The sequence below is a fragment of the Trachypithecus francoisi genome, unplaced genomic scaffold, assembly GCF_009764315.1.
Source record: "Trachypithecus francoisi isolate TF-2019V2 unplaced genomic scaffold, Tfra_2.0 Lachesis_group15, whole genome shotgun sequence".
NCBI lineage: Eukaryota > Metazoa > Chordata > Mammalia > Primates > Cercopithecidae > Trachypithecus > Trachypithecus francoisi.
In genome coordinates, this window is record NW_022681460.1 from 113,310,319 (window position 1) to 113,334,168 (window position 23,850).

Genomic DNA, 23,850 nt, shown 5'->3' on the forward strand with positions numbered 1-23,850 from the left:
GAAGGCTCCATGCTTGGGTTGGCTGCTGCCATCTTGAAATGTTTGCTAATTTTTGAACACAGAGCCCTGTGTTTCCATTTATGCACTGGGATCCATGAGCATGCAGCCAGTCCTGTTTGCAATGGAGCCATCTGACTCCTCTCAACTCCACGCCTCAGAACAAGGTTGAGCCTACTTTTCTGCATCTCAGTTGCAACTCAGCTCAGGACACCATCGTTGCTGGGATAACCAGCAACACAGTCTTGTTCCTAGTCCTTAAATAAAAAGGCAGGGAGAATGGTCTAGGTCTGGAATCTTAACCTTATGTGGTAAGTTTCAGGACAAAATTATTATCAAACCAAGTGAAAACAAAACACTTTGCAAAATAAAAGCCGCTCATGAAAGGTCTGAGGAGCAGAGGGGCCAGTGAGGCCCCAGGTGTGGCCAGGCCTCTGGCCAGGCATTGATGCCATGAGTGTAATTGCTACAGGAGCCTAGAGAGGCAGCTGTTAACACCTTGTTTATACAGAGTAGAAAACTGGGGGATATTATCAAGAAATTGCACTGGAAGAAGTATAAATACCAGCTGGGCGTTCTTTTTCGGTTTTTTTGAGACGGAGTTTCCCTCTGTCACCCAGGCTGCAGTCCAGTGGCGCGATCTCGGCTCACTGCAAGCTCCGCCTCCTGGGTTCACGCCGTTCTCCTGCCTCAGCCTCCCGATTAGCTGGGACTACAGGCGCCCGCCACCTTGCCCGGCTAATTTTTTGTATTTTTAGTAGAGACGGGGTTTCACTGTGTTAGCCAGGATGGTCTCGATCTCCTGACTTTGTGATTCGCCCACCTCGGCCTCCCAAAGTGCTGGGATTACAGGCGTGAGCCGGCATTTTTTTTTTTTTTTTTTTTAGACAGAGTCTTTTTTTTTTTTTTTTTTTGAGACGGAGTCTTGCTCTTTCGCCCGGGCTGGAGTGCAGTGGCCAGATCTCAGCTCACTGCAAGCTCCGCCTCCCGGGTTTTACGCCATTCTCCTGCCTCAGCCTCCGGAGTAGCTGGGACTACAGGCGCCCGCCACCTCGCCCGGCTAGTTTTTTGTATTTTTAGTAGAGACGGGGTTTCACCGTGTTAGCCAGGATGGTCTCGATCTCCTGACCTCGTGATCCACCCGTCTCGGCCTCCCAAAGTGCTGGGATTACAGGCTTGAGCCACTGCGCCCAGCCTTATAGACAGAGTCTTGCTCCGTCTCTGAGGCTGGACTGCAGTGGTGTGATCACAACTCACTGCAGCCTTGAGCACCTGGTCTCAAATGATCCTCCTGCCTCCACCTCCTGAGTAGCTGGGACCACAGGCATGTGTCACCAGGCCTGGCTAATTTAAAAAATTTTTTTGTAGAGGCTGGGCACAGTGGCTCACGCTGTGAGCCACCAGCCTGAGTGAGTGTTCGAGACCAGCGTGACCAATATGGTGAAATCCTGTTTCTACTAAAAAATACACCACAACCTGCACCTCCCGGGTTCAAGTGATTCTCCTGCCTCATTCCAGAACTTTGGGAGGCCGAGGCGGGCAGATCATCTGAGGTTAGGAGTTCGAGACCAGCCTGACCAACATGGTGAAACCCTGTTTCTACTAAAAAATACAGAAATTAGCCAGGTGTGGTAGCACACGCCTGTAATCTCAGCTACTTGGGAGGCTGAGGAGGAGAATGGCGTGAACCTGGGAGGTGGAGCTTGCAGTCAGCCGACATCGCGCCACTGCACTTCAGCCTGGGCGACAGAGCGAGACTCTATCTCAAAAAAAAAAAAAAAAAAAAAAATTTTTAGTCTTGCTATGGTTCCCACGTTGGTCTCAAACTCCTGGGCTCAAGTGATCCTCCCACCTCAGCCTCCCAAAGTGCTGGGATTACAGGCCTGAGCGACTGCACCCAGCGTCAGCTGGGTTCTGCAGACAAAGGATTTCTCAGAAGACAGGAATACAAACCGGGCAGTGGATTTCATCTTTCGGGATCTGGAAGATTCACGGGTAGTGGCCACAGCTGTGTTCCCTATAATACCTCTACCCACTCTCCCACCCGGATACTAGGCCCCTCGACGCTTCTTCCTATAGCAGCAGCTTCTAAAAAGGTCTTTGTGTTGAAACCACTGGGGCTCTGCCCAAGAAGTGACTCATCCTGTGCAGTTACTGAGAGGGCAGAAAACCACAGAGGAGGCGGGAGGGGCAGGCAGGGAGCAGGAGGCAGCAGGAAGGGTCTCTGTTACGGGCATCACATGCAACTTAAGGAAAATGAAGAAAAACGAACACTCCACAGCTGGGAAAATGCATGACTTTTCAGTGCAGCAGCACAAAAAATAAAAATAAGCGGTTTTGAATTAACTGTGGCTACAACTAGCATATGAAGAACACACACATGCTATTAATCAACTGATAAGAATTTTTTTTTTCTTTTTTGAGACGGAGTCTCGCTCTGTCGCCCAGGCTGGAGTGCAGTGGCCGGATCTCAGCTCACTGCAAGCTCCGCCCCCCGGGTTTACGCCATTCTCCTGCCTCAGCCTCCCCAGTAGCTGGGACTACAGGCGCCCGCCACTACGCCCGGCTAATTTTTTACGTTTTTTAGTAGAGACGGGGTTTCACAGTGTTAGCTAGAATGGTCTCGATCTCCTGACCTCATGATCCGCCCGCCTCCGCCTCCCAAAGTGCTGGGATCACAGGCGTGAGCCACCACACCCAGCCTGATAATAATTTTTAACAAAAAGTTGTCTGGGCGCGGTGGCTCACACCTGTAATCCCAGCACTCTGGGAGGCTGAGGCGGGCGGATCACGAGTTCAGGAGATGGAGACCATCCTGGCTAACATGGTGAAACCCCGTCTCCACTAAAAATAAAAAAAATTAGCTGGGTTTGGTGGTGGGCGCCTGTAATCCTAGTTACTCGGGAGGGCGAGGCAGGGGAATCACTTGAACCTGGGAGGCGGAGGTTGTAGTGAGCTGAGATCCCGCCACTGCACTCCAGCCCAGGCAACAGAGTGAGGCTCTGTCTCCAAAAAACAAAACAAAACAAAACGAAAAAACAAAACATTTTTGTAGGCAGGGAGTGGTAGCTCATGCCTGTAATCCCAGAACTTTGGGAGGCCGAGGTCACTGGACTCATTGACTCCAGGAGTTAGATGCAACATGGCAAAATCCCGTCTCTACAAAAAAATAAAAAAATTAGCTGAACACGATGGCATTTGCCTGTAGTTCCAGTGAGCTGGGAGGCTGTGGTGGGAGGATCACCTGAGCCCAGGAGGTCAGGGCTACAGTGAGCCCTGAGGCTGGTTCCACTGCACTCCCGGATGACAGTGAGATCCTCTCTCTCTTTCAAAAAAAAAAAAAAAAAATGTTTTGTAGAGATAGGGTCTCACTATATTGCCCAGGCTGGTCTCAGACTCCTGAGCTCAAGCAAACCTCCCACCTTGGCCTCCCAAAGTGCTGGGATTACAGGTGTGAGCCACCACGCCTGGCCTTGTTTTGTTTGTTTGTTTTTTTGAGACAAAGTTTTGCTCTTGTTGCCCAGGCTGGAATGCAATGGCACAACCTCAGCTCATTGCAACCTCCCCCGCCGAGTGCAAGCGATTCTCCTGCCTCAGCCTCCCAGGTAGTTGGGATTACAGGCGCCCACCACTATGCCCAGCTAATTCTTTGTATTTTTAGTAGAGACGAGGTTTCACCATGTTGGCCAGGCTGGCCTCGAACCCCTGACCTCAGGTGATCCACCCGCCTTGGCCTCCCAAAATGCTGGGATTACAGGCATGAGCCCCCACGCCCAGCCTAGATATTTTTTAAAGTAGGTAATTTTATTTCCTGTTATATAAAAAATGAAAAGAATTATACAAACAATGTACGTTTTTGTAGGAAAATTGGTGTTAGGTAAAAACAGAAAAAATTTTAAATTACAAGGCTCTGTCTATAGGGTCAGTTAAAATTGTGTGACGTGCTTCTGGATTTGTATGTGTGTGCATAGAGCAGATGTGCGATCATCTTGTACACAGTGCTTGTAACCTGATTTGTTCACTGATTTATATTGAAATGCCTTTCAACACCAACAGGCATATTCTACCACCTCCATTTCTGGCAGGTGTGTGTTCTGCTGGGAGTGTGTGGGTAGAGCACAGTTTGCTCAATCCATTATCTCCTTATGGACTTTCAGGTTGCTTTAAAATGTTTGCTATTATAAAAAGGCTGGCCGGGTGCGGTAGCTCACGCCTATAATCCTAACACTTTGGGAGGCCAAGGCAGGTGGGTCACCTGAGGTCAGGAGTTCAAGACCAGCCTGGCCAGCACGGTGAAACCCCCGTCTCTACTAAAAATATAAAAAATTAGCGGGGCGTGGCAGTATGCGCCTGTAATCCCAGCTACTCCGGAGGCTGAGGTAGGAGAATTGCTTGAACCTAGGTTGCAGTGAGCCAAGATCGTGCCATTGCACTCCAGCCTGGGCAACAAGAGCGAGATTCTGTCTCAAAAGAAAAACAAACAAACACAAAAAGCTGTGTGCGCATACGTCTTTGTACCTCCGCCTGCTGGCCTCTGCTCTCCGAGGATGTGGTCATGCACTGCTAAGTGACTCTTCAGAGGTGTCCCAACTTTACACTCCCCACAAAAAGTGGGACAGAGCCATTTTGTAGAACTCTCAACATTTCTTTCATACTTTTTTTTTTTTTAATGAGGCTTTTTTTCCCTTTACTTTTATTTTTCAATTTTTTTGGGACAGGGTCTTGCTCTGTCACCCAGGCTAGAGTGCAGTGGCACAGTCAAGGCTCACTGTAGCCTTGACCTCGTGGGCTCAAGGAATCCTCCCATCTCAGTCTCCCGGGCAGCTGGGAACACAGGCACATGCCACCACCACATTGGGCTAATTTTTGTGTTTTTCCTGTAGAGATAGGGTCTCCCTATGTTAGCCAGGCTGATCTCAAACTCCTGGGTTCAAGCGATCCCCTCTCAGCCTCCCAGAGTGTTGGGATTACAAGCATGAGCCACTGTGCCTGGCCATATTTCAGTCTGTTTCGGAGCCAGCACCACAGGTTTTTAAATTGGTGTTGTGGTGTTACGGTACCTTCTAGTATCTAATATCTGCTCTCCCTCTTACATCTTCCTTTTCAACATTTTCTTGGTTATTCCTAATTTTTCCTTCTAGATTAATTTGAGAATCATTTTGATTCACCTACACACATATTTATTTTTTGGTTATGCAACTTACCTGTCAGAAAGCACCAGGTCTCTGCCCCTTAGCAAGGGGCCATTTTTTTTTTTTTTTAAAGATGGGGTCTCAGGCCGGGCACAGTGGCTCACATCTGTAATCCCAGCACTTTTGGTGGCTGAGGCAGGAGTGCCACTTGAGGCTCAGAGTTCGAGCCCAGTCTGGGCAATATAATAAGACCCTACCTTTGCAAAAAATAATTAGCTGGGCATACTGTTGCATGCCCATAGTGCCAGCTACTTGGGAGGTTGAGGCAGGAAGACTGCTTGAGATGGGGTCTTGCTCTATGGAGATGGGTCTTGCTCTGTTATCCAGACTGGAGTAGAGCAGCATGACCAAGGCTCACTGCAGCCTTGACCTACTGGGCTCAAGCAATCCTTCTGCCACAGCCTCCCGCAGCACAGCGACTACAGGTGTGAGTCACCTCGCCCAGCCCCTAAGGTTGAGTTGTTGATTTCAGTGAGAAGATGCTCAGGGCTAGACTTGGGGTGACAGAAAACTCATCTCGAGGAAGTGAAGAGTCCTCTGATGGGGCTTTTGGGACTGGACGCTGGAAAATTCTTATTTATTTATTTTTTTTGGAGACGGCTCTGTTGCCCAGGCTGCTGTGCAGTAGTGAGATCTTGGCTCACTGCAACCTCCATCTCCCAGGTTCAAGCGATTCTCCTGCCTCAACCTCTGAGTAGCTGGGATTATAGGCGCCCACCACCATGCCCTGCTAACCTTTTTTTTTTTTTTTTTTGAGACGGAGTCTCACTCTGTTGCCCAGGCTGGAGTATAGTGGCGCGATCTCGGCTCACTGCAAGCTCCGCCTCCCGGGTTCACGCCATTCTCCTGCCTCAGCCTCCTGAGTAGCTGGGACTACAGGCGCCCGCCACCTCGCCTGGCTAATTTTTTGTAGTTTTAGTAGAGACGGGGTTTCACCGAGTTAGCCAGGATGGTCTCGATCTCCTGACCTTGTGATCTGCCTGCCTCGGCCTCCCAAAATGCTGGGATTACAGGCGTAAGCCACTGCACCTGACCAACTTTTGTATTTTTAGTAGAGACAGGGCTTCACCACGTTGGCCAGGCTGCTCTTGAACTCCTGACCTCAAGGAATCTGCCTGCCTTGGCTACCCAAAGCGCTGGTATTACAGGTGTGAGCCACTGCACCTGGCCCAGAGAATATTTTTATTTAAAGATCATTGGCCAGGCGCGGTGGCTCACGCCTGTAATCCCAGCATTAGTCTAGCCCTGAGCATCTTTGGGAGGCTGAGGTGGGTGGATCACCTGAGGTCGGGAGTTCGAGACCAGCCTGACCAACATGGAGAAACCCCATCTCTACTCAAAAATACAAAATTAGCTGGGCGTGGTGGTGCATGCCTGTAATCCCAGCTACTAGGGAGGCTGAGGCAGGAGAATCACTTGAACTCGGGAGGCAGAGGTTGCAGTGAGCCAAGATTGCGCCATTGCACTCCAGCCTGGGCAATAAGAGCGAAACTCCGTCTCAAAAAAAAAAAAAAAAAAAAAAAAACCTTGGCCAGGCGCGGTGACTTACGCCTGTAATCCCAGCACTTTAGGAGGCCGAGGTGGGGGGATCACCTGAGATCAGGAGTTCAAGACCAGCCTGGCCAACGTGGTGAAACCCTGTCTCTACTAAAAATACAAAATTAGGCGGGCATGGTGGTGCATGCCTGTAATCCTAGCTACTCGGGAGGCTGAGGCAGGAGAATCTCTTGAACCCAGGAGGTAGAGGTTTCAGTGAGCTGAGGCCATGACATTGCACTCCAGCCCAGGCGACAAGAGTGAAACTCTGTCTCAAAAAAAAAAAAGAAAAGAAAAAAAAACCATTTACTTCTGATTTAAGAGAACCAAGCATTTTCAGACGGGCATGGTGGCTCACGCCTGTAGTCCCAGCACTTTGGGAGGTTGAGATGGGCGGATCATGAGGTCAGGAGAGCGAAACCATCCTAACAAGGTGAAACCCCATCTCTACTAAAGATACAAAAAAGATTACCCAGGCGTGGTGATGGCAGGCGTCTATGGTCCCAGCTACTCAGGAGGCTGAGGCAGGAGAATGGCATGAACCTGGAAAGCGGAGCTTGCAGTGAGGCGAGATAGCGCCACTGCACTCCAGCCTGGGTGACAGAACAAGACTCCATCTCAGGAAAAAAAAGAAAAAATAGAGAGAGAGAACTAAGAATTTTCAGTGGTGGGGACTTGGGGAAGAGAGATGAATTTAAGTCTATAAAGCACGATTACAAAATATGAACAGAGCTGAGAAAAATAACGTTTTAACTATCAGCATTGTTGTTGAATGGGCCTGCATAGTACTAGGTTATAAAAAAATAAAAGAACTACCCGGAATACAGCACGGTAGTATCTTGGTCCCAGAGACCTGCTGAAGGTGTAACGGTAGCAAAGTGAAAGGTTTCTGTGCACATGCTCGTGATCCGTGCTGCAGGGCAGCGTGCCTTTGACACGACTACCTCTCTAGCCGAGTCTAGTGAAACGCCGTGTGGCAGCCGGACGTGTGAGGCTACCTGTGGGTCACCTTTGAGCATCCCACGGATCAATGACTCGAGATTACAAAATGAAGGAAAACACGGGTGTCGTTCCTCAGCTGAGACACGAAACAACTCTCACGTCTAGGTACCAATATGCCACAGGATTCCCTTTTTAGACATGTTTTTAAGATGTACTTCCCCATCCCTCCCACGATCAAAGGGCTCTGCTTGAAAATTAAATTCAACTTATGTTTTCAGAATTTGCTTTTCGGTGAATTTCTTCTCTTCTCTTCTCTCTTTCTCTCTCTCTCTTTCTTTCTTTCTTTCCTCCATCACCCAGGCTGGAGTGCAGTGGCGTGATCTTGGCTCACTGCAACCTCTGCCTCCTGGGTTCAAGTGATTCTCCTGCTTCAGTCTCCCAGCCTCCCGAGTAGCTAGGATTATGGGCACCCACCACCACACCTGACTAATTTTTATTTTATCTTTTTTGAGACAGAGTCTCGCTCTGTTGCCCAGGCTGGAGTGCAGTAACGCAATCTCAGCTCACTGCAACCTCTGCCTCCTGGTTCAAGCAATTCTCCTGCTTCAGCCTCCCAAGTACCTAGGATCACAGGCGCCCACCACCACACCTGGCTAATTTTTTTGTATTTTTAGTAGAGATGGGGCTCCACTGTGTTTGCCAGGATGGTCTCGATCTCCTTGATCTCGTGATCTGTCTGCCTCGGCCTCCCAAAGTGCTGGGATTACAGGTGTGAGTCACTGCGCCCAGTCACACCTGGCTAATTTTTGTACTTTTAGTAGAGACGGGGTTTTGCCATGTTGGCCAGGCTGGTCTCAAACTCCTGACCTCAGGTCATCCATCTATCTCAGCCTCCCAAAGTGCTGGGATTACAGGCATGAGCCACCTTGCCTAGCATTTTCGGTGAATGTCAAGATATATATTGAAATAAACGAGCACAGTGGCTCACTCCTGTAATCCCAGCACTTTGGGAGGCCAAGGTGGGCGGATCACGAGGTCAGAAGTTCGAGACGAGCCTGACCAACATGGTGAAACCCCGTCTCTACTAAAAATACCAAAATTAGCCGGGTGTAGTGGTGCACACCTGTAATCCCAGCTAAGGAGGTGAGGCAGGAGAATCGCTTGAACCCGGGAGGCGGAGGTTGCAGTGAGCCGAGATTGCACCATTGCATGACAGGAGACTGTCTCACAAAAAAAAAAAAAGAAAAGAAATGACCTGAGAGCATAGGGTCTTCCAAAATCTAGTAATCCAAGTCAGGTATTTTAGTATTCCATAGAATGAGATCATCCTTCCTTTTATATGTAAACAAAGTTACACAGTGACTGACTTTTCATGTCAAATATAAAATCAAGACGACAATATTCTGGACTCAGAATGTCAGAGCAATGGCCAGGTAAGTTCTTTCACAGGGCGATCAACAGGCTTTTGGTAACTTTCACAACCCATGGACACTTTCCTGGTGAGTAAAGTAACACATTAAATCCAAACCTCAGCTGGTGTAGTGGCTCGTGCCTGTAATCTCAACACTTTGGGAGGCTGAGGTGGGCAGATCACCTGAAGTCAGCAGTTCAAGACCAGCCTGGCGAACATGGTGAAACCCCATCTCTATCAAAAATACAAAAAATTAGCCGGGTGTGGTGGCGGGCGCCTGTGATCCCAGGTATTCAGGAGGCTGAGGCAGGAGAATTGCTTTAGCCCGGAGGGCGGAGGTTGCAGTGAGCCGAGATTGTGCCACTACAATCCAGCCTGAGCAACAGATCAAGACTACGTCTCAAAAAATAAGTAAATAAATAAATAAAAATAAAAAATCCAAACCTCCCCTCTCATCTGTCCGTTAGGCCAGGCTCAGCAGCAAGAAACAATTCAGTTCTGGCTGGTTGGTTAGAAACAAATGTTGACACGAATCACAGATCTTGTTCTTTGGCAATACCGATCAATTTGCTTCCTTCCCTGGGAATGAGGGGGCGGTATGAATTTCCAAGGAAAAAGGCTCATTTTTGGTCTTTTAAGCAGGCAAACAGTTGGGCGCTGGGCACATCCCTGGCGGATGCCCTTCACAGCTAGTTCCCAGGTATAGGCAGGGACCTTGCATGGCTGTGGTTACCCAGGGCTGGCAGGGGCAGTCGGACCCCTTTCCATTTCCCACAACTGCCTGGCCACCTAGATCTAAACGCAGAGAGAGGACGCGCAGGGGGTGGCCCTGCAGCTACAAAGCTGCCCCCGAAGCCTGCTGGACGGCAAACGGGTGGAGGGAAGGACATTTCTCCATTCAGGTATTACACGTGGGGCGGAGAGATCCGGCCACCAGCTCGCGAATCCAAAAATCAGGTTGAAAAGCAAGGTTTCCTCACGTTTCTGTGAAAGGGACTGCTGGGTTCAGCGTCCACATGAAACAAATCCCAACTAGTCGAATACACACTGATTTTCAAGAATGGGTAAGACAGATGGGGAAATATATAAATATATATTTCCCCATCTGCCTTACTAGTATATATACATTTGTATTGGGATATATACACACACACACACATATATATATACATATAAATTTATATGGTTGGTACCAGCGGAAGAAAAATGAAGATAAAACTAAAACCCCAAGTTAAATGTTCCATCCTATGAAACATCTCCCTGGGAAAAATTATTCTCAAGTAAACTTTTATTCTCTGGGCGCATTCTTAGGAGTTTACACTCACTGGCTTCTGAAACTTCCTAAACAGCCCCAGCCTCTGACTCCCTCTGGCTGCACTGGACGGGGCTGCTAACCGCGCCTCCGCTAACCGCGCCTCCGCTAACCGCGCCTCCGCTAACCGCGCCTCCGCTAACCGCGCCTCCGCTAACCGCGCCTCCGCTAACCGCGCCTCCGCTCGCTCTTCTCCGGAGACAAAGGGTCCTTGCTCTCAAAACAGAAACGCTCTGACCTCAGGCAGGGACGCAGAGACACACCTGTGCAAGGGCCCACTGGGACTGTGCATTTATCTGGGAATTCATTTCCTGGGGAGAAGGAAAGGGGATGGGAAGGCTGGCTGGGGAAAGGTTAGGGAACAGGAGCCCAAAACTCCCCAGAGGCCTGGGGAGGAAAGGGCACCCAGAAATTTTAACGAAAGGCAAGTTTTGAATCTGGTTGCTGATAACAAGAATGGAAATGCCCTAGGCCCTGTGTGGGAAACCCACCGCACAGGGGAGCGGTCTCGAGGAAAGGCCCTGTCGCGTTTCACGTGGCATGCCCCGGATCTCTTGCCCTAACAGTGGCTCAAAAAAAATGCAACAGGGTAATGATATTTTGGGCTCTAAGGGTCTCTGCAAAGACTCATCCCCCTCAGAAGCAGATTCTAGCCTCTGGGTTTCACCGCCAGCCTACCTCGAGCAGTGCTTGGCCCAACACCCTGCCCCGGGGTGAGCGGACTTACAAACCACTCACGCGTGAAGGTTACGTAAAAGCAAGCTGCCCAGCTCCCCTGCAGGCAGGCGGATGGACAAACAGCACTGCTGGTGCCCTGCTTGGCCATGGAGAAAGGACATGCGGCCTGGGTGAGTCCCTGAATCACTGTACCGAGTGGAAGAGGTCATAGGAAACCACGTATGCACTGCAGGAGGCCAGTATGCAAAGCTCTAGAAAATGCAAATCAACCTACAGTGACAGAAGGCAGATCAGTGGTTACCTGGGGACAGGTGGGGCAAGGAAGGGTCAGAGGGGGGTTACACAGGGCACAGGGAACTCTGGGGTCTGGGCATCTACACTGCTTGGACTGCAGGGATGGCTTCAGGTGTTCGTACAGATTTCAAAACTCATCAGATTGTACTCCTTAAGTATGTACAGTTCAGTGTATGTCAATGATACTGCAATACAATTCTCACCCACAGAAAGAAAAGAAAACGCAGCCCAAGGCGAAAAAGTCGATCCTGTGCCCTGAGCACAGGCAGTTCTGAGGTAAGACCCATTTCCCACCAGGCTCTTCTTGGCCTTTCGAGAACTTCAGCCCCTCTCTGCTGTTTCCTGTTGCTGGCATCCACTTTTCCATCTCATAATATTTTCTCCTGTCTGGTCTCCTGTATCTGAAACCCACTGCTTCAGGATCTCCTCACTTTCTGGAAAATGTTCATTAAACAGGAAACAAACCCACCTTTTAAGCATCTTCCTTTCTTGCATGAAGCTGAGTAACTCACCATCTGCCCTTACGTGCAGGCAGCTCAGCTAGACTGCCCACAGCCGCACGGTCCGGTATGGAAGCCCTGGCCACATGTTCACATTAATTAGAATAAAACACAGCCGGGCGTGCTGGCATGAGCCTCTGGTCCCAGCTACTCAGGAGGCCGACGTGGGAGGGTTTGCTTCGCTCCAGGAGTTTGATACCAGCCTGGGCAACATGGCAAGACCTCATCTCTAAAATAAGTAAATACAACTAAAAACCCAGTTCCTCAGTGCCATGAGTCACACCTAAAATGCTCAATGGCCCTATGTGGCCAGCAGCTACTGAAGTGGACAGCACCAAATACAACATTTCCATCATCCCAGAATGTTGTGTCAGACAGAAAGGCTACTCCAAAGAGACAGTTCTTGACCTTCAGGAACTGCACAGTTTGGTGAGATGTGCGCAGAGGCAGGGGAAAGCCGGCTTCCCCTTATCCACATACACAGATGGGCTGGGCGCGGTGGCTCAATCCTGTAATCCCAGCACTTTGGGAGGCCGAGACGGGCGGATCACGAGGTCAGGAGATCGAGACCATCCTGGCTAACACGGTGAAACCCCATCTCTACTAAAATATACGAAAAAAACTAGCCAGGCGAGGTGGCGGGCGCCTGTAGTCCCAGCTACTCCGGAGGCTGAGGCAGGAGAATGGCGTAAACCCGGGAGGTGGAGCTTGCAGTGAGACGAGATCGTGCCACTGCACTCCAGCCTGGGCGACAGAGCGAGACTCCGTCTCAAAAAAAACAAAAACAAAAACAAAAACACATACACAGATGACCAGCATCTCCGGGTGTGCCGAGTAAGAGAAACAACATGCTCAGTCTGAATGAACCAGAGGGTGCCGGCCCCTTGTTGGCAGGGAACAGCTTAAGTTGTGGAAGCCGGGAGGGAGGCCTGGTGGGGGCCCAGTTCCCCAGGCAGGGGCGGGCAGGGTGGGTGATGGGGGCTTCTCTGCAGGTGCACTGGGGAAGCAGACACCAGCAAATCAGGCAGGGACGGGAATTGGCCAGGTAAACCCCGAGAGTGGGGTGGGGGCAGATGGTCTAGGTGGCAGGAGCTGCAGGTCTGCAGGACGGGTGGCAGCCAGAAGACCAGAGGCAGGTGAGGCTGGTGAGCGGTGGGCCCGGTGGGGGATCACCTGGGGGAGACAGCCTCACTCTGTCCACCCGGTGTCCTGGCCCACCTTGTCACTCAGATCCCCTCATGTTATCACCGTCTGAGACGTCCAGTCTGCCTCAGGAGAGCAATCAGCTAATGCGCCTGCCTGGAATTCAGCCTAGCACTCAGAGACCAGCTATGCTTTGTGAGGGTTCTCTGGGCTGGCGAAGTGACGGGGGTGGGAGTGGCCAGGAGACCCTGGGATGGTGGTGACTGGAAGCAGAAAGCAGCAAAGGAGATGAAAAGTGGGGGCATTAAAGAATTCCTGAGGCCAAAAGAACAGCAGGACCTAGTGGCGGATGGACACTCAGGTTGACAAGGGTAGCTCGGGACCCCAACTTTCTTTTTTTTTTTGAGACGGAGTCTCCTTCTATTGCCCAGGCTGGAGTGCAGTGGTGTTGTGATCTCGGCTCACTGCAACCTCCGCCTCCTGTGTTCAAGTGATTCTCTTGCCTCAGCCTTCCAAGTAGCTGGGATTACAGGCATGCACCACCACGCCCAGCTAGTTTTTGTATTTTTAGTAGAGACGGGGTTTCACCATACTGGCCAGGCTGGTCTCAAACTCCTGACCTCATGATCCACCCGCCTCAGCCTTTCAAGTGTTGGGATTACAGGTGTGAGCCACTGCGCCCGGCTTTGGGAGCCCAACTTTCAACAGAGCAAAGGAAAACAAGGCCAGAAAGCCGGCACCCCATGCAGCTCCTGGCGATCTTCTGCAGTGATGTTCATCTAACAGCTCATCCTCCTGCCCTGAAAAGAAATGGGAACCTGGGGAAAGGGACTCATCCAAAAATCTTGTGCCCCTTACCTGATGCCCATCTGGCACAGATTAAGGATCTAGCAGGCTCTGCACGCCATGGGTCTTCCTGCTGAGGCCTGAGGACATGCCCTGTGTCTGGTCCCCAGGGCCCATCAGCCAGACCGAGGCACAGCTGCCAAGTGACTGACGCAATGGTCAAGGTCGCAAAGAGCAGAGAACGAGGGGCCACCGCAGAACACAGGACACAACAAGGACACAGGGACCCCTGAGCCCCTCACACAGCCAGAGAAAGCAGTGTGGGAAGACGCCCGCACTTGGGAAGCTGGGTGAGGAGTGTTAATTCTGCAACCTTTCTGGACATTATTTCAAAACGGTTTTTAAAAACTTAAAAATGAAACAGATATTTCATTTAGAAATCTTAATTTTGGAAGAACTGACTTCTCTCAGCTCTCGGCCCTGTCTGACTGCTGCCAGTGTGGTCCAGGGGCTCCTGCAGCAGAGGGACAGAGGGGCAGGCTGCGCCCAGCAGCCTCCAGGCCACTTTGGCCTCTGTCCCGTGTTCCCTCTGGCTAGCAGGTACCTCCTTCTCCATGGTTCCTATGAGTATTTGCTCCACTTTTAGGGAGACTGCTGTACTCCTGGTGAGTGGTGCAGCTATACCAGACCAGCTTTGAGAGGCACCTAGGAAAGGCAGCTCTTGCGGACCCATCTTGATAGCTTCATTTAAAAAACATTTTTTAAAAAACTGTTCTTAATATCATAACGTGGCAGGAGAAGAAATCACATACTCTGGCCAAGCAGTGGTGAATTTATTATTTGTCGTATGAAAAACAAAAATAAAAATTGCTGATGCATCTTAATTCATTTATGGAAAAAACTTCCTGCAGATCATCTGGGGCGGAGGAAAAAAAAAAAGAGGAAAAAATGGCAGACTGATAATCTCTGTAGAGCAAGATTATGGTATTTGTTATCTCCAGCTGAATCCTACCCAAATACTCTATGAAATGAATGACATTTATTTATTTATTTAGAGACAGAGTCTCACTCTTGTCGCCCAGGCTGGAGTGCAGTGGTGTGATCTCGGTTCACCGGAACATCCTCCTCCTGGGTTCAAGTGATTCTCCTGCCTCAGCCTCCCGAGTAGCTGGGACTGCAGGCGCCGCCACCATATCCAGTTAATTTTTTTTTCTTTTGTTTTTTTTAGCAGGGACGGGGTTTTGCCAGGTTGGCCAGGCTAGTCTCGAACTCCTGACCTGAGATGAGGAGGTCAGGAGTTCAATGTCAAATGTTGGGAGGCTGAGGTGGGAGGATTGCTTGAGTCCAGGAGTTTGAGACCAGCCTGGGCAACATGGCGAGACCTCATCTCTTGCCTGCCTCAGCCTCCCAAAGTGCTGGGATTATAGATGTGAGCCACTGTGCCCGGCTGATAAGTTTTTTTTTTTTTTTTTTGAGACGGAGTCTCGCTCTGCTGCCCAGGCTGGAGTACAGTGGCCGGATCTCAGCTCACTGCAAGCTCCGCCTCCTGGGTTTACGCCATTCTCCTGCCTCAGCCTCCTGAGTAGCTGGGACTACAGGTGCCCGCCACCTCGCCCGGCTAGTTTTTTGTATTTTTTAGTAGAGACGGGGTTTCACAGTGTTCGCCAGGATGGTCTCAATCTCCTGACCTCGTGATCTGCCCGTCTCGGCCTCCCAAAGTGCTGGGATTACAGGCTTGAGCCACCACGCCTGGCCGATAACTGTTATTTAACTAGGAAAAAGTAAGTTTTAGATAAAACTATCTTTCCTTGCATCCTTTCCTTACACAGCATCAAATGCTGAATGATCAGCAAACATCATGATCTGGTCTTGTTGAGAGAACACCCGCTCCAGCTGCCTGCCATGAGCCTGGGGGGTGTTACCAGCAGCAGTTTCTTTAGGGTTAAGATTTTAAGGCAAATAATGACTACTAATACTCACATGTCATCTCTCACACCTTATTTTTCCTCTTGTGAGCTAAGTGGTTGGTCACTACGGGAGAAGGGCTCTTTGCCGCCCGGGTAAGCAGGGCAAACGTGGCAGCTCTGCACAGCCCTCTGGAGCTGCACCGGACGGTGCATGTGGAGGCAGCATCTGCTCCTCGCCAGCCCCCACCCCGTTCAGCTGCCATTCCCCACCTTCTTTTCCACTGAGAAAGAACTTGAGGGATTTAAAAAACTTTGTAACAGAAACTGCACAACCAGAAACTGCACTGTCTGGTAGGTGGACAGCAATGTCCGGTGCCTGCCGTCCACGGCGGCCCTGAGAACCCGTCAAGGGCTCTGCCCTGACTCTGCTACATCTGCCTACCCACAGTTCTCCAGGCAACCAACAGCCAGTGATGGTGCCTGGATCTTGAGATGAAACTGACTTGCGAAGTCTGCGGCCACTGCAGCCCAGCGAGGGGAAGAGGATGGACCCAGGGTGTGTGGCTCCTGAGGGCCGGGCTGACACTCAGGGTGGGGTCTGCAGACTCCACAGCTTGGGTCACTCTCTCAGGAGACCCTACCCTCTCTAGCTCCCGTCACTCCCATACACCCAGCTGCCTGGTCTCAGAGCACACTGGGAATCACTGTGGTTATTACCGGCAAGAAGATGGGAACAGGGATGTCTGCTCTGCTCAGGCTTTTTCAAAACCCTGCAGATTCTGTCTGCTCAGAGGCTGCAGTGGCTCAGGTTACCCAGCTCTGACTAAGCCTTCTTGAGCTGAGTGGCTGGGGACGGAGCTTCTGCTGACAGCTCACCCAGGAGCTCCTCTGCAACAAGACATGCCTGCAGCATGTGACGTCCCGCTCCCCTCTCATCAGACACACGTCTATGTGATCACAAGTCCCTGCCTAGAAAAGACGCTGACCCACAGCGCGCAATGGTCTACAAAGCTGGAAATGAAGGTCTGCTTGATTCAGTAGAGGAGGAGGCGTGCCAAATGTTAACAGCATCAAGCCCTTTTCCTTAGTTGTAAGGCCCTGAGGTCTTTCCAAGGGCGCACTGTTAGCGTTTAATCACAGCCTCCATGCTGGCCAAGCATTGGTTGGCTTCGGGGCTCGGCTCCCGAAGCTCTCCCTGCAGCTTCTCTAAAGAGCTGGGGCAATGGTGGGTCTCAGACTAAAGGCGATAGCTTTGCAAACCACAAGCACACCCGCCAGCTCAGTCCAGCAGGAGCCCTGGGGGAGGGCAGATGCACTCATGGCAGCTTACATGTGAACCGCACAGAGCTGGGCAGCGCCTATCCCATGCAGAGCTCATTTTTAAGCGGCAAGGTTATAATTTCTAGCCTTAACGTTGTCCATCTTGATTTTCTCCTGTCAGTTCCTTCTCGTCCACTATACTGACCACATAGGTACAAGGTGAAAGAAAAGAAACCCACCTGAAATCTAGGTCAGGCCGCTGAGTGTGGGAGAGAAGTGGAGGGTGGTGCCCAGCACAGCGGGGCAACCACAGCTCCACAGCTGAGCGAGGGGAGCCCTGGCACTCCAGGCTTCTGGGGAGCAGCCCTCCGGTGCCTGCAGCTGCCTGACATGGAAGCAAGCGCCCAGGCCGGCGTCGGGTTCACTCTGCATCCTGGCTGGGCACTTCTGGGGTGGGTGACCTTGGTTCAGCCCCTCCACATCTCGGGACAAGTTTACTTCCCAGTAAAATGCCTACAGTCACCCTGAGCTCCAAAATCCATGAACCTTGCGTTCCCTGAGGTTGAGAACTTTAACTCAGTTTTGCTGGAACCGTGGCATTCCAATCAACACACAACTGCCTCCCGACAGACATGACCCACACGCAATAGAAACTGCGGTAAAGGAGGCATGATATAACATACTGTTATTATTTTTATAAACACGCTTTAAACCAAACTAGGCCATAAATCACCTTGGTTTCAGAAAAAGCCAAAATACTGACACCATCTTTTATTTTCCTATTAAAGCCAAGAATGTGTTAATCCAAATTACTTGAAAAGAAATGGAAGCTCATTTCCTAAGACGCGTCGATTCACAAGTCAAACGGCATTACCTAACTCCCAGAATGAGGCCGTTTCTGGGCTTAGATCACCCTAGTGCACTTCACTCCTTTCATGGAAAATCAAACCCCAGGCAGGCGACAGGCCAAGGTCACAGAGGCAAAGCAGGGATGGGAACCAGCCTCCCTGAACCTGTTTCCCACAAAGGGCGAGGCTCTGGGCCCACATGCAGGCAGGCCGAGCTCGGTATCTGACGGTGAGTGGATGAAGCTAAGTGGAGCTCCCCACAGGGCACGGCTCTTGTAACTGCTTCACAAATAAGCGATTTCCAGGTTATGGAGACTTCCTAGCCCAGAATGAAACGCTTCAAACTCAGACTTTTAACTCCTCAGAAGCCAGAGTGGCTTCTTAGCCCTGGCTACATCAGCTAACAATCTCCCAAGCAAGGAACCAAGTGGCAAAGAGATCACCTCCAGAATCTCGAGTGTTCCTTCTGCTGACAGAGGAGCAGCCCGCCTTGCGGCCTTGTTCTGTGTTTACGTCAACCACCCAATTCACCCATGTCACAGACCTTCAAAATACGGGATTAGGGACAAGGCAAGGCCTCCAACATCATCAGCAGACGGCTGCAGCACCCTAAGAACACCAGAGATTCCTTTTCTAGGTGGGTTTCGAATGGCAGCCAACAGAGGTAGCACTTGGGGTCGGGAAACGGTTTTGACTGAACACACGCACGAAAGCAAAGGGAACTGGCATGCAGAGGTGGGTGGGGAGGGGAGAGTGAGGCCTGGCTTTGAAGCTGAGCTCCCCGGGGATGACGCCAGGCACATCGGGTTTGGGGCTGAGCGTTCAGGGCTGGGGGCCCGGAGGAGGGGGCCAGGGCCCAGGCCTGGGCGGAAAAGGGGGTCCGGGGATCGGGGTGGGGTCCCGGGGCAGGCGGGGGGTTGCTCTAGGGAGGTGTCTCACGGCGGGCAGAGGGGGTGGAGAAGTCCCGGGGCGGGGGATGGGGGTCCAGGCGGGTCTCGGGGCGGGGTCTGCGGGTCCGGGGCGCCGGGGCGAGGTCTGGGGTCGGGACAGCTGTGGGTCCCGGACCCGGGGCTGGCTGGGGGTCCGGGACGGGGATGCGGGCGGGTCCCGCGGCCCACGCACCTCCTCCGCCTGCCTGCGCAGCGCCTTCTCGCGCTCGTACTGGGTGAGCAGCTGCTCGTTGTCCTCGCGCAGCAGCTCCAGCTCCACCTCGTGCTCCTGGTTCTCGCTGAGCACCGAGTCTAGGTTCTCCAGCACGTTCACCACCAGCGGCATGAGCTCCTTGACCACCTCCTCGTCGTAGCAGTGGATGAGGCGCTCGAACTCGCGGTAGATGGAGCCCGCCAGGCCCGACACCCGCTCCGACATCACAGAGCCGGAGCAGTAGTCGTCCTGGTACACCACCACGCCGCCGCCCTCGTCCATCTGGATCTCCATCATCGCGGCCACCGCCGCCGCCAGCGCGGCTCGCTATCTGGCCGGCGCGCCCGGCCCTCCCCGGCTGCCTCAGGTCCTGCAGGCCGCGGCCCGTCGCCTCCCGCAGCTGCTGTCGCCTCAGGGCTCAGCCGCCGCCGCTGCCGAGGAAGCGCCCGTCACTCATTCGCCGGAAGTCCCGCCCTCCAGCCAGAGGGGGCGGTGCCCGCGCGCCCAGCCGCAGCCGCGACGCCAGGGGGCGCAGGGGCCGTGACGTCAGAGGAAGCCGGGCTTCGGGCCGGAAGCGCGGCTGAGTCGGGCAGACGGAGATCTCCAGGATGGTGGGATCCGCGGGGCGGCGGTGGTCTCTATCCCCAGCGCGCGGTAGCTTGAGCACGTCCCCGCCACCCTGGACTTTTGGTGACTTCGGTCGCATCTCCAGGCTCTGCACACATCGGCGACTTTAGGTGAAGGCTCAGCGCCTGCGCCTCCACCCCGGCCGCCCTGATGAGCCTGCGTTCCCTACAGCACTGCGCCCCGCTCAGTCCGCGCCCAGCGCCTCGCCTCCTAGTGCCTTCCCCACTCAGTCCGCGCCCAGCGCCTCCCCTCTCCTAGTGCCTTCCGCAGTCAGCTGGCTCCTCCCGGGATTCTGTGAATGCACCCTCAACGCCCATCTCATCCTGAAACCCAGCAGCGTGGCCTCCTTCCTTTCGCCTACTTCTCCCTAATGCACTGTGTGACTGCTTCAGATTTTCGTTGTTGTTTTTTTTTTTTTTTTTTGAGATGGAGTCTCGCTCTGTCCCAGGCTGGAGTGCAGTGGCACGATCCCGGCTCACTGCAACCTCCGCCTTCCGGGTTCAAGTGATTCTCCTGCCTCAGCCTCCGGAGTAGCTGGGATTACAGACCAGCTAATTTTGTACTTTTAGTATTTGGTATTTTAGAGACGGGGTTTCGCCATATTGGCCAGGCTGGTCTCAAGTGATCCACCCGCCTCGACCTCCCAGTGTTGGGATGACAGGCGAGAGCCACCGCGCCCGGCCAGATTTTCGGTTTCTTTTCAGCTATGTGCAATCTGTTTAACCCATCCATTGGGTTATTTCAGCGATTTTTTTTTTTTTTTTGAGACAGTGTTTCGCTCTTGTCGCCCAGGCTGGAGTGCAATGGCACGATCTCGGCTCACTGTAACCTTCGCCTCCTGGGTCCAAGCGATTCTCCTGCCTCAGCCTCCTGAGTAGCTGGGACTACTGACGCGCCATTAACGCCTGGCTTTTTTTTTTTTTTTTGTATTTTTAGTAGAGACGGGGTTTCACCATGTTGGCCAGGCTGGTCTCGAACTGCTGATCTCAAGTGATCCACCCGTCTCCCTCGGCCTCCCAGAGTGCTGGGATTACAGGCGTGAGCCACTGATTCTATTTTTGTGCTATTTGATTTCTTATATTCTAGCAGTTTTGATAGGCTCTTATACTTCCAACCACGTATTTATCTTTAAGCTTTGTGTGTGTGCCTCATAACTACAGTATCTGCAGCCTTTGCAGGTCTGATTCTGCATGTCATCCTGGTTGACTCTTGGCTCAGGCTCCCCTTTCCCCCGTTCTGAGCTACTGTCTCCAGGACTTTTGTCTCTGGAAGTGCTTGAGGCCTGAACTGAAAATGTGTTGCTCCGTAAGATTTGCACTTTATTTTGCTGGGCAGGGGGACACCATGAACCCAAGACTTTGAAACTGTTTGGGAGCCATACATGTATTGTGAATTCTGATGAAACCACATCAGTGACTGCTTAATGCTAACAGCAATGGCCACTTACTGTTTTTCACCCACTGAAATGCTCATCAGTTCAGATCCTCTCATCCTAACCTGATTGCACCTAAACAGTAACTCTCGTAGCTGACACCCTACTGATTTTTTTTTTGGTTCAGTTTTTAGAGGCAGGGTCTCACTCTGTTGCTCAGGCTGGAGGCACTGGCATGATCAGGGCTCACTTGAATTCTTAGGCTCAAGTGATCCCACCTCAGCCTCCTAAGCAGTTGGGTCTACAGGTGTGCACCACCACTGCTGGGCCAATTTTAAAAGCATTTTTGTAGAGGAGGTCTCACTATGTTACCCTGGCTGGTCTTGAACCCCTGGCCTCAAGTGGTTCTCCCCTTGGCCTCCCAAAGTGCTTAGATGATAGGTGTCAGCCACCATGCCAGGCCCTATTGTGTTTTTCACATTTTCTCCTTGCAGCATAATTTACCGTATAGATGTTCAACCATCCCACTAAGAGGTTTCAGTCTCAGATTCCAATTCCCTAGGATCCCAAGCGACTTAATTTTGCCAAATCTCCATTTCTTTTTTTTTTTTCTGAGATGGAGTCTCACTATGTTGCCCAGGCTAGAGTGCAGTGGCGCCATCTCAGCTCACTGCTACCTCCACCTCCCAGGTTCAAGCCATTCTCCTGCCTCCACCTCCTGAGTAGCTGGGATTACAGGTGCGTGCCACCACACCCAGCTAATTTTTCTAATTTTTAGTAGAGATGGGGTTTTACCATACTGGTCAGGCCGGTCTCGAACTCGACCTCAGGTGATCCACCCGCCTCGGCCTCCTAGTGTTGGGATTACAGGAATGAGCCACCGCACCTGGCCCCAAATCTCCATTTCTAAGCCTGCAAAACCGAGCCTAAAATATCCAGCTTATTAGGAATGTCAGCTAATCCATGAAAGGCGCATGGCACCGTCTCCAGCAAATAACGTGCAATAAAGGCTATGGAGAGTTGTGAGGTTCTATAAAGTGAAAATGACGCGGCCGGGCAAACAGATGTAATCTATAATTCTTCCTGGTGAGTAAGTTAGAGCAAGCTTGCATTCTGGGGGATGTTTAAAGCTTCTGTTTTACACCTTTGAGAAATCTGAGCCCTTTGAATTTCTGAGGTAGCACACTAGGAGCAATGCTACCACAGGGAGAGGCCAACAGACTTGGCCATCAACTCAATTGATTAATTATCACTACCATGATTGGGCAGATTTGTTACTTGAAGTTGGTTACAACAATGAAATTATAACAAGATGATATGCTGGGTAATTCTCGACGCTTATGGAATCATACAGGTGGTCTGCTCCTGAAAGGTGGTGCTGAATCAGAACCTCTTAGAGCTGGGCACAGTGGCTCACACCTATAATCCCAGCACTTTGGGAGGCCGAGGAGGTGAAACCCAGACTCTACCAAAAATAAAAATAAAAAATAATAATAATCAGCCAGGCGTGGTGGTGCATGCCCGCAGTCCCAGCTACTTGGGAGGCTGAGGTGAGAGGATCACTTGAGCCTGGGAGGTTGAGGCTGCAGTGAGCAGAGATTGTGCCACTGCATTCCAGCCTGGGTGACAGAATGGCTCTGTCTAAAAAAAAGAAAGAACTTCTAGTAATAGAGGAGTTGACTTCCTTTCAGATTTGGAAATATTATTTGGGATGCAACTTTTTCTCATTAAAAGACCTTAAAATGTAAGATAGGCTTGTAAAATGTAAGATGTAAGTTTCTTAAATTCAACTTTAATTTCTAAGTATCTGCCCTAATGCCTGCTAAGAAGTCACACAGTTCCCTGTGATGTTCCTCTCATCTTCATGAGTTGAGTTTTAGAGAGCATCTTTAGATGGCACTTTGTAGCCACACATAAAACAGGAATATTTCAGTGATGGTTTTCAAGATGGTAAGGATTATGAGTGCAGAAGAAATTAAGCAGCCAGCACGGGAGGAGGCATCTACACGCTGACAGGGTGTGACCCACCAGGCACACCACAAAGATCATACAGCAAAGTTATCTGACATCAAAAGAGCCTGTGTAGTCCTGGACAAGGCACGGGGCTTGAGGTGGCAACACTTCGAGGTCTTCTTCACACCCTCACCCTGTACCAGGTGGCGCCATCCTGCATCCTTCTAGATTTGGCCAGTGCCAGGCCTCTGGAGACAGAGGAGTTGTGACTCTCAGAGGTTTCCATGCTTGCTGATGGCTTTGGCAGCCGCTAGAAATAGGAAACTTAGTGTGTCATTGCCTAGCCAGGTTCTTGGAATTCGCTCTACACCCTGTAGATGAACAAGTGAAAATGGTGTTTCAGTTAATGCGTGTTGGTTTTCTTTCTCAAGCGTTGACTTTAATCTCATCTGGCCCCGATCTAGCAGGCAGAATGGTGTGGAGCCTTCTAGAGGGGGACTCTCAGGCTCACAGTCTGAGAAGTCTACCCTGAATCCACATAATGCCTGTAAGGATATTAACTATGTCTGAGGACATATGAAAACAGCTAATACATCAGAAGGAAAGAAACTCAATTTTTTTTTTGGACACAGGGTCTTGCTCTGTGGTCCAGGCTGAAGTACAGTGGCATGATCATCACTCACTACAGCCCCTCAACCTCCTGGTCTCAAGTGATCCTCCTGTCTCACTCAGCCTCCAGAGTAGCTGGGACTACAGGCATGCACCACCACACCCGGCTAATTTTAAAAAGTTTTTTTTGTAGAGACAGGGTCCCAGTATGTTGTCTAGGCTGGTCTCAAACTCCTGAGCTCAAGTAATCCTCCCACCCTGGCCTCCCAAAGACCCAAAGACTAGAGGCCCGAGCCACCATGCCCACCTGTTTTCTTGACATGACTTGAATATGACAAGC

General features: G+C 51.2%; 1 protein-coding gene across 13 annotated transcripts in view; it reads right to left on the reverse strand.

Annotated features, from left to right (window-relative positions):
* Nucleotides 1–19,414, reverse strand: part of MAPK8IP3 (mitogen-activated protein kinase 8 interacting protein 3) — a 63,265-nt gene extending 43,851 nt beyond the window's left edge. For all 13 annotated transcript variants that reach the window (XM_033236216.1, XM_033236218.1, XM_033236212.1 and 10 more), the window contains exon 1: nt 18,929–19,414. In XM_033236216.1, coding sequence (XP_033092107.1) covers nt 18,929–19,246 — 318 coding nt within the window. In that variant the 5' untranslated portion in view covers nt 19,247–19,414. The remainder of the gene's footprint in view (nt 1–18,928) is intronic.
* Between the last annotated feature and the right edge of the window lie 4,436 nt (nt 19,415–23,850).